At 45.9% G+C, this 11,410-nt stretch overlaps 1 protein-coding gene across 1 annotated transcript in view; it reads left to right on the top strand.

Moving 5' to 3' along the window:
* The first annotated feature begins 2,333 nt into the window (after window positions 1-2,333).
* LOC311017613 (uncharacterized protein) overlaps window positions 2,334-11,410 on the top strand; it is a 24,007-nt gene continuing 14,930 nt past the window's right edge. The window contains exon 1 of the mRNA XM_084016063.1: window positions 2,334-2,666. Within this exon, the coding sequence (XP_083872189.1) occupies window positions 2,542-2,666 (125 nt within the window). The 5' untranslated portion in view covers window positions 2,334-2,541. The remainder of the gene's footprint in view (window positions 2,667-11,410) is intronic.

Here is an 11,410-nt window from a genome sequence, read left to right as displayed (position 1 = left end):
GGGAGGAGAGCAAGAGGGAAAGGAGAGATCAAGAAGAGGGCAGAGGAAGGATAGAGATAAAGAGAGGGAGGGGAAAGAGAGAAGAATGAAGTACAGATGAAAGACAGGAGGAAGAAACGGGTGAGAGAATCTCATTTAGAATAAAAGTGAAAGGAAGGGAAGTGATGGAGGGAAAATAAAGATGTTTCCCAGAAACCGTGAAGGTATCAGAAGTTTACATTCCCCGTTGACGCACGATATTGGGAACAAATCTGACATTGCAAATTATTTATTTTTCTGCAATGTATTTAGCGGAATGGGAAAAAAATGGAAAGAATTTCAGTTCATCATGAATCTGGCGGGCCGACCTCGACTGTAGGTCATTTATCACATTTAGTCATGGAACATGTGAATCATGGGAGTTTTATCCCTTTTGTATCAAGCAGCAAAATACTGACGTGTTTGCACATCCTGAGGTGTGGTGAATTTGCATGACGCAATTCCCAAACATCCTGTTTCCTGTTTTTGTGATACCTCCTAAAAAGGAACCGTTACGAGCATTTGCCTAATCCAATGAATAGCACTTAGTTTGTTCGTATTTTTCGAAAGCATTGCAGCAGAATTTCACAATCATTATCCATTAAATGTAGGTATTTTTGCAGTCTTTTGGGTATAGCCCTAAAATACAAAAACCTGCGGTCCATTGGAATGTCTTTTGGTTGTTGCTCTTTTAAGCTCCTCCCGTTTTACTCTCTACTATCTTCTCATCGTCTCTTTCTGTGTTTTCTTGTCTTTCATGCAACTGATGGATGACACGAAGAAGGATCTGGGTATGCCTCGCCGTACGCAGGAAGAAGACAAACATCTGACATGACATTCCACCTTTGCGCACCACTTCCTGTGACAGACCGACTGCAGGACGACTGGCTGAGTCCTGCAGGTGAACCCATGGACCAGGACGAGGTGAACCTCTCCTTCTCCATGTTTGTCAGGAGATGATCTTTGATGGACGTTACGTTTTTATTTTGTGGAGCTTTTGGTTGTATTGATTTCTCAACATTTTGCTTCCAAACTGTTTTGTTGGTGGACATGGTCTGAACTGAATTCTCGTCTGTTGGTTTTAAGAGTCCCCACAGGGGTCCCGACCCCAGGATTTTATTATGAAGAGTCCCAACAGGGAAGCCTGTGGTAAAGTCTCCGTCCACTATGATCTCCACGACAGCTTCTTGGAAACCAATGATCTGATCTCCTGCATGGAGTGCAAAGAGTGGATACAACTGACTCACTGACAAACAGAAAGACACATTTTTTTGCGTGTGTGGTGGGGAGGGGAAGACGGTTTCTTTCTCCATATTAGTTCTGTTTTTAGCCATCATGGGTCTGAACCACAACAGAAACGCCTGAGTGAACCAGGGGATGGTCGACGACTCGGTAAAGCTCTCTGATTGGAGCCAGCGAGGACGAGGTCCATCTTGATCTTCAAATCAGAAGTCAAAGAAGAAGAAGTCCTCTCCCCCCCACTTACCTCTGGTGGGGGGGAGGGTGAAGGGTAGTTTAGTTTTTAGGGTGTAGGGCTTAGGGCCTTAGGGTTTAGTTTTGTAGTTATTAGGTTTTAGGTTGTAGACTAGACAGTAGAGTACATTATACGTCTCTGGGTCTAGTTTGTAGGAATTTCTTCTGTTGTTTTGAGGTTTATTCAGTTGTGCTAATTTTAGCCTTTGGTCCGCTAGCTCAGTGAGCTGTCGCATATCTACTAGCCCCTGTGGTACCTAACACTGAGTTAGCTTTTGGCTCTGCACCAGCTGCAGCTGTGACTCAGGAAGCATTTCATCTAGTGCAGAAGTTTTAGTGTACTCTGGAGTTTACCAAGCTCTTTAGTTTAGAAGTTAGCATTAGTGAACCGTAGTCGCCATTCCTGTGTACTAACTCTAAGACCAGCTTGTCATGGATGCCAATCAAGGCCCGGGCCAGGGCAGCCCAGAAAGCCCGAACCGGGCCGTGGAGTACCTTCTTGAACTCAACAACATCATCGAGAGCCAGCAGAAGCTTCTAGAAACTCAGCGGCGCCGAATTGAGGAGCTGGAGATCCAGCTGGACCGGCTCAGCCAGGAGAACAAGGACCTGCGTTTTGATCGGCAACCTGTTGCTCCTCCTCCACCTGCTCCTCCTCCCGAGCCTCCCCTCCCTCCCCCTCCTCCGCCACCTCCACCGACCATAACGACATCCCTTTCCACCAAGAACCACCACCACAACAGCCAATATCAAGTTCCTCCCCAGCCCCCCACCTCCATCCCCCTCCACCACAGCCACCACCACCAGTATCATCAACACCACCACCAGTATCATCAGCACCACCACCACCCCTCAGCCCACCACTCCTACAACAGCTCCAACAGCACCAGTACGACGGCAATCCCGGTTCTTGATTCGGCCTCAGCTCCAGCCTCCATCTCCATCCCAACCCAAATCCCGGCTCCGATCTGCTCCCCAGCCCCAGCTCCACCCCCGCCTCCTCCGATCCCACCCAGGGATCAGCCACGGGCCCACAGCCGGCTCACCCGAATGCCCTCCACCAGCACCGGCACAAACACCAACTTCGTGGAGAAAGAGAAGGAGAGAATTGAGCGCCTGCACAGAGCCAACGCCTCCAACAACAACCACGCCCACACCCTCCACCACCAGAAATCGTAAGTTAGAGTTTAAGATATTTACTACAACCAAAGCCAAAGATGACACGAGAGGAAGGCAAACCTCATCTCAACAGTGGATTGACAAGAACAAAGTAAATGCTGGCTGGCAACTGTTGCTGGAAGCCAACTAGAATTTGGAATTTATGAATTTCTGGCAAAATAGTGAAATATATTATTTTAAAAGTAAAAACCATTTGCCTCCAAAACTTGATGTGACTATGATCGAACTCCTGTTGAATTTGCGAACCCTTTCACAAAATTTCTAAACCCGTCATCCCACTCTCCGTTTTGCCAAAAACTTGTGGAAATCTTTGACTTTGATTGCTACTAACTTTTGCAGCTTTTCTCACGCAGGTTTTGTGCAAGCCATGAAATATGTGTCCGCATACACATTCTTTACCGGCAACAGATTTTAAGGCAACGGTGTTTTTGCTCAACGCGATTTAGACCCTTTTGAACTCCAGCAAATAGGACTTGTTGAAGTCCAACATTGAAGTGATTCTTCCCTTCCAAAGGACGGGGGCAGCTGATGCCACTCTGCTTTCTTTCAACACTGCGATTGGCGGGTGTTCAGGGTTGATAAATATTCATTCTTTTATCAGCTAATGGCTCTGCAGAGTGGAAGGTTGTAGTGGGAATTTACATATTGCAGGAGAGCAGGAGTGCACGAGACTCCGGAGACGGATGAACTAAACAACTGCAGCATCTCTAATGCTGATAATTGGTGGAGCGCAGAGCGAACACTGTTATGTAATAGATATTTTTTTGCAAAGTGATTAGGATGTAGTGCTTGTTGTCACAGTGAAGTTGTTGACTGCCAATCGCCATGGTAACCACTTACCAGGCAGCTCAGTAGCTTTTGCTCTTATTTTGTTGTAATTTTTTTGTTGTTGCTCTGAATACATTTGTCAGTGAGAATTGGGTTTGCCCGGCAACACGATCTTATGATCATCCTATCGGGAAGAGTTGAGATACGACGGAGCCTCTCCCTCGTCTTTAGCACGCAGCGCCGTCGACGACGGCGGGATGCAGCGCTGCACTCGTCCCATGCATGAACCAGGCAGCTCCTTCTTTGTGAGCGGCAACACTGTGAACGGCCGTGTGTGGGAAGTGCCGGTTACACGCCGATTGCTGTTGCCATGCAACTGTGGAAAAACTCTTGTTGTGAAGGACAACACTCGCACTGAAACGGTTTGAAATGCTTTTAACCTCGCTCGGCGCTTGCAGCGCCTAAAGCTTTGCTGAGCTGGCGCTGCTGTGGGGAACGTTGGAGCGTCACCGCGTCCAGCTGCAAACGCAGAGGCACCATCAGACATGAAGGCCGGGGGAAACGCAGTGATGAGTCACAGAGACGGATTAAATACTACTATTGCTTTGTCTTCTAAGCTCTCATACGTGCAGCCACAAAGTAGAAAGTAGACAGAGGTACGGCCAGTGACTCAGACTTTCAGATCTGGGTTCATCTGAGGCATCTCGAGAAAACTAAAGTGCAGGGGGGGGAATCGAAGCCCTGAGTCATGAGACGTTCAGGTGCAGCTGATAGCTGACCTTAAGCTTGCACAGTGCCGTAACAGGCAGAGAACGATGATGGAGCCTGACGGCGGTGAAGATTCGTCATGAAATCACGCACACCGTGATCTTCAATCAGCTGCTCGCTGTGACTGAGTGCGATGCAATAAATCCCACACGGCAGATTATGGCGTGGAGGCATGGCAGCATGTTTTGCGGAGCTGCCCACGCTGGTCTCTGAGTGATTTTGTTTTTGGGCATGATGCAGCAAAATGCAAAGTACCCCCTCACACAGATTTACAGCAGTAAGAAAGGCGGTGGCAGATATCGTAATACCTCATGAAGCAGTTCAAACGTTTCATCTGAAGGGTTGTGAACTGAGGCTTTATCGAAATAGATTTGTATTTTTGATTCATGGTAGCCATATTGTAACAGCAGCATATTCAATTTTGTTCGTGTTTTACGACAAAGGCTTAACAGAGCGAGATCAAACACTTCAAATTTAGCATTTTACAGGTTCCCCCTGAACACATTTTGAGGGTTTGACATCCTATTTACCCCACTGGTATCTAGTAGCTATTTAGCTTATAAGCAAGCTAATTAGCTACTTGTAGGATGTCATGACATCTTCGGGGTCGAGTCAGTGGCAAATTCTGGAAAAGTGACGGTACTTGTTTTTTCTACATTCCCAGAAAATGACTCTGATGAAGCTACATTGTGACTATCGGCAATCGGAGAGCTAGCTAACATTAGCTGTTAGCAGTCGGAGGTTTGCTTTGAGTTAAGTTATGATGCATTCACGCTGTAAAATGAGTATTTGACGAAAGGTAAATTATAGCGTTGAAGACGATGAAACTTGAGGTGAATTATCAAGAATTAATAATATATTTGCGGTACGCAAAACATGAATATGGGAGTGTATGTTGAAGTGCATGGGATTTATTAATTTTTTGTTACCGTGGTGTCGGATTTAATATCAAGAATCGTTGGATTTTCATGGATACATAACATAATCGATTATAACATTTCTGGTATTGTGACTTCTCTACTTAAACCAAACTTTAAAAAGGCTCAATCGGGTTTTTAAGTTAAACGTGGATGCAACAAACAGGAGCAGCTCGCTGACTTGCAGCACATGAACTCACCACAGTGCATTAGTGTCTGTTACACACAGCGGCAGCCTGAAGGAGAGCTTTTTTGCCGAAGTGTAATAAAAAATGCAAAAAAAAATGCAGTATGATCCTAAACGTTTTTTTATTAAAGATTCAGGAGCGAAGAAGAAGAAACGGTGAACTCGGCAGCATCTCGGGCAGTTTCTCAACAAAGAAAGTAGAAGCGACATATTTCCTTCCACTAATAAACTTAATAAGATTTGCAGTGTTCAGGCGGGAATCGTGTCCAGAGAATATAATATTCATAAGAGGTGCTCTAAGTCCCCCCCCCCCCCCCCCCCCAGAGCACGATAACCATGTAGCCATTACAGTAACTATGCAGCAGCTGATCCTCCACTGCTGCTGACGATCAGAGGAACCGACGATACGAACACGTGTGATGCTGTAACCATCGTTATTGATCTTACTGAAGAGTGATGGAGAGCGGTTATGGTGATGAACACGGAGAGTGTGGAGGAGTCGGATCTGTAGGATCCAGATGGATAAAGAGACATTTAAAGAGGATTCACTTTTCTGTTCCCTTCTTTTTCTTTACTTCTTTCCTCTTTCATCTCCTCCAAGCATGAACCTGTGATCTGTATCCGGATACTTGATCTGCTTATACAGCCTTTGCATAAGAACTCAATGTTTTCTAATGGAGCTTAAACATAACCATGGTGTGATGCCTTCGTAAAGCAAACGTCTGAGGTGTATCCTCAGACGAACCTGACTTCAGTTTAACAACGGTGTACAGTTTGACACAAATCAATCAACCCCAACTGGAATACCGTTGTGCGGGCAGCAGGGCAGAGACCTGATCACCGTGTGATCCAGACCTTCTCTAGAGATCCAGATCCAGATGACATGTCGGTACCGGGTGGAGATGACGTCTCTTCTAGTCGTCTTTTTATGCTGGAACAAAAAAAGTAGACATGATGTCGACAGGAGTTTAATTTAGGACTCCAGATAGCATCTCTCTCTCTCTCTCTCTCTGACCCTGTTTTTGTAAACAGCTGCTGACATCTCGTCTTCTGTGTGCTGATGATGATAACAGGAGTGTAAATCAGCTCGGTCAGCAGCGCTGCTGCACCAGGTGTGTGTGTGTGTGTTAGTGTGTGTGTGTGGTTTTGCGATGCCCATCCAGCAACCTTTCAAAAACAAAAATCGCACATTTTCTGATGGTGAAAGACGCTTTGTTCATCATCAATCAGTTTGCGGTGACGTTGAACTTTATTTTACCGTTTACTTGCATCGTGTCTTGTGTGTGTGTGTGTGTGTGTGTGTGTGCGTGTGTGTGTGGAACTCAAAGTGCTGACTCGGTTGTTGGGAGGTCGACTGAAAGCGCCTCATCAGCGCTGACTGCTGCCTGATCGTGGTGAACATGCTTCCACCAAACAGCAGCTGTTAAAGCGATTACGGACGAGTGTTTTTAATGAGGTCGGGTCACATGATGCTCCTCCGTGTTCCCAGCTTGTACGTCGCATGTTTACGGGTCAGCAGATGCCAATGTGTAACTATGAATCCTGGTTTATTTCTATAGCCCCCACAGACCTGCATCCAGGGGGTTTATTATTATCTGTGCAGCGTAGAAAACCTTCTCCCAAGATCCTCGATGTGGATCAGGAAAAACTCCACAGAAGAAAATGTGGAAAAATGTATTTTTGTTAGACCGAGTGATCATGAAAGGTTACGTCTACCAACAAACCTAAATATGGGACGTCGTCATTGGTTGTGGACGTAGTGATGTCAACCATTGGTTGATTGTGTGGTTGTTGACCTATTTGAAGCCTCAAGTTCAGCTTGTCTCCAGTCGCCATCTTTGGTTTTTGGCCATCACCATTTTCTCATAGACTTCTATACATTCAGAGAGGAGTCGCCCCCTGGTGGCCAGCAGAGAGATTTCAACTTTAAGGCACTTGAGCATGATTGGCTTCACTTTTCAGAACCGGAGATATCCTATCCTATACGTATCCTTCCACGTTGGAAAGCAGCAGTACGTCTTCTTCTCTACTTCCACGTCTTCCTCCACGTCTTCCTCTCTACCTCCACGTCTTCCTCTCTACCTCCACGTCTTCCTCTCTACCTCCACGTCTTCATCTCTACCTCCACGTCTTCCTCTCTACCTCCACGTCTTCCTCTCTACCTCCACGTCTTCCTCTCTACCTCCACGTCTTCTTCTCTACCTCCACGTCTTCCTCTCTACCTCCACGTCTTCCTCTCTACCTCCACGTCTTCCTCTCCACGTCTTCCTCTCTACCTCCACGTAATCTTTTTTTTTTTGTTTTTTTTTTTTTGTTTCTTTATTTAAAAGGGACAATGCACATTAATTAACAGCAGCAACAGAGTCACACATGTAAATGTGCCAGATTTAGCCATGCAGGCTAATTTTCATCTGCAGTCCCTGGCAGGTTAATGACATTTAAGAAAATATTAAAAAGCATACAGGAAAATGCAATACAAAGACATAGACACAAGGACACATAAGCATAACAAATAAAGCAACACAAGTGTTAGTTAAAATATAACATATCCGCATTAAATCAATTAATAAAGCAGCGCACAGACATGAAATAAAAATGTGTAACATATAGCACATTTAAATACATTCGCTACCTCCACGTCTTCCTCTCTACCTCCACGTCTTCTTCTCTACCTCCACGTCTTCCTCTCTACCTCCACGTCTTCCTCTCTACCTCCACGTCTTCATCTCTACCTCCACGTCTTCCTCTCCACGTCTTCCTCTCTACCTCCACGTCTTCATCTCTACCTCCACGTCTTCCTCTCCACACCTTCTTCTCTACCTCCACGTCTTCCTCTCTACCTCCACGTCTTCCTCTCTACCTCCACGTCTTCATCTCTACCTCCACGTCTTCCTCTCCACGTCTTCCTCTCTACCTCCACGTCTTCATCTCTACCTCCACGTCTTCCTCTCCACACCTTCTTCTCTACCTCCACGTCTTCATCTCTACCTCCACGTAATCTTCTCTACCTCCACGTCTTCCTCTCTACCTCCACGTCTTCTTCTCTACCTCCACGTCTTCCTCTCTACCTCCACGTCTTCCTCTCTACCTCCACGTCTTCATCTCTACCTCCACGTCTTCCTCTCCACACCTTCTTCTCTACCTCCACGTCTTCATCTCTACCTCCACGTCTTCCTCTCTACCTCCACGTCTTCATCTCTACCTCCACGTCTTCCTCTCCACACCTTCTTCTCTACCTCCACGTCTTCCTCTCTACCTCCACGTCTTCCTCTCCACGTCTTCCTCTCTACCTCCACGTCTTCATCTCTACCTCCACGTCTTCATCTCTACCTCCACGTCTTCCTCTCCACACCTTCTTCTCTACCTCCACATCTTCTTCTCTACCTCCACGTCTTCCTCTCTACCTCCATGTCTTCTTACCTCCACGTCTTCCTCTCTACCTCCAAGTCTTCCTCTCTACCTCCACATCTTCCTCTCTACCTCATCATCTTCATCTCTACCTCCACGTCTTCCTCTCCACACCTTCTTCTCTACCTCCACATCTTCTTCTCTACCTCCACGTCTTCCTCTCTACCTCCATGTCTTCTTACCTCCACGTCTTCCTCTCTACCTCCAAGTCTTCCTCTCTACCTCATCATCTTCATCTCTACCTCCACGTCTTCCTCTCTACCTCCACGTCTTCCTCTCCACGTCTTCCTCTCTACCTCCACGTCTTCTTCTCTACCTCAATGTCTTCCTCTCCACATCTTCCTCTCTACCTCATCATCTTCATCTCTACCTCCACGTCTTCTTCTCTACCTCCACGTCTTCCTCTCCACGTCTTCCTCTCTACCTCCACGTCTTCTTCTCTACCTCCATGTCTTCATCTCTACCTCCACGTCTTCCTCTCCACGTCTTCCTCTCTACCTCCACGTCTTCTTCTCTACCTCCATGTCTTCTTCTCTACCTCCACATCTTCCTCTCTACCTCCATGTCTTCCTCTCTTCTTCTTCCACCTTCCTCCCTGCTGATGAACCTCGTTCCCAGTTGGAAGCTTGGATGTGTGGATCAGTACGTTGGAGCCTATCGGGGCCGTAGATCAGCTTGTTTATCGATCTCTCATTGATCTCTTTTTAAATCCATGACTACCGTTTCTGAGCAGCGGTAGATCATAAGCAGCATGACTCACCATGTAACACGTGGGGGCAGCTTTAATCTTCCGTGGCAGTCAGTAGATTGGCGTCCATCTTGGATTTTAGTCATTTTAAAAGTGAAAGTCAAGACTGAAAATGAGAGATTTGTTTCACCAGGAGGATTAAAAATACGCTGCACTGTGAAATATGGAGGTTTGGGGTTCGGTGTGGATCAGCACTGATACGCGAGTCACAATTCTTTAAATTGACGTTCTGCACTTTATTCACAGACATTATTCACGTTAAGTCTGAAAAGACTTGTTCTCATCTTCTTTTTTTTAAAAAGTGAGATGTGAACCATCTGGAGAGAGAGTCTGAGGAATGATTGTATCCAATGATTGATTGATGACTGAAGTCGCTGGCTGATCTTTAAAGAAACTTCACTCATACAAAACCCATCAAGAGGTTTTTTCCCCCTAAAAGCGCTTCGTTTCTTCGTCTCTCTCCGGTTTGAGTGAAACGTTTTCTCAGCCTGAAAGCCAGTCGTTTTAAATCTGCTCAAACGCTTAAAAATGTATTAATTATTATTATTACTGAAATTAACTTTTAATCTCATTACATAATTTCTTAGATAATTTCCAGTACAGTCGAGTCACAGAAACTTGAAAGCTCTGAATAGAACTTGATCCCTCCGGCTCACCGTTGTCACCCTGCATCTCACACAATCTAATTAGTGTGTGTGTGTGTGTGTGTGTGATGCTATCAGGTGATTGATGGTGTAATCATTCTGACCTGGATGTTGAGACAGTAACTCGTACGTGGCGTCGTGTCCCCTCCGTCCGTCCGTCTGTTATATTTGGCTACATGGAAATGAGACATGGAGCCGGCTGCTGGTGGTGAAGGTGGACCCCCTCCACGGATGCTGCGTTGTCATGGCAACAGCTGGGCAGGCTGAGGGGGAGGTGGAGGAAGGAGAAAGCGCCGTAGGTTTCATAACGGGGCACGCGCACACACACAAACGCACAAACACACACACACACACTCTGCAGCTTTTTCCAGCCGCTCGCTCACACACACACACACACACACGCACACACACATGTTTGCATTATCAGCCGAGTCGCTGTGATGCAGTGTGACATCACTGCGAGCGGGCAGGAAGTTAAACAGATCTGCAAACAAATACTGAACGTGCTAACTTGCCTCCTCACTCACCCTCCGATATCTCAGATATAAGTGACAACGCCCATCCGGCAGCGCCACCATCAGGCGAACAGGTCCACTTGTATATGGAATGAATATTCAAATCTACTTTCTGGACCTGAAACATTATCTTTTTAACTAAACAAACATAAAATGTGTAATTCATGGCCGTTGACTACCATACACTTTTTTTTTTCTGAAGTAAGGTTCTATAGGGGGACATAGGAAGGGGCGGGACTTCATTTGAGTTCATATTTACACAATGAAGAGCAGGTCTGGAATAATAAGTAACTATTAGAGGCCACATAAAACTCTAGCCTCACTTATTGTGCTTTCAGAATAACATATTTTCAATTTGTTGTTAGTTATTTAAGTTACTGTGACGAAGACGAGAGAAAGAAACTGACATTAAATACATTAAAAGCAGAGGTTTTCATGAACTCCAACTCTGTATTCATCACTGAAGGCTTGCCCTTCTCATATATACACACACACTTTTTGCTTATTAACAGTCGGGTTCTGGGTAATGTAGTAAATCACTAACTAGTGTCACTCATTAACTCCTCATTAATATCCTCGATGACATTGAGCAGCTGAAGACCTTTTTTTTCCCGGGAACGTCGTGTGGCAGCTCCTTTCCCAGCATGCAACGGGGCCGTCCTCTCGGGTTTTTTGCAGTTAGTGTGGATGGATTACCGGCGATGTCATCAGACCAAGACGCACAGCAGCAGACATTTATCTGCCCACGACAAGGCCGATACTGTACTGCTGGCCTCAATACACAC

This window comes from Eutrigla gurnardus (genome assembly GCF_963514095.1).
Source record: "Eutrigla gurnardus genome assembly, chromosome: 8".
Taxonomy (NCBI): Eukaryota; Metazoa; Chordata; class Actinopteri; order Perciformes; family Triglidae; genus Eutrigla; species Eutrigla gurnardus.
This window is presented reverse-complemented; position numbering and strand designations above follow the sequence as displayed.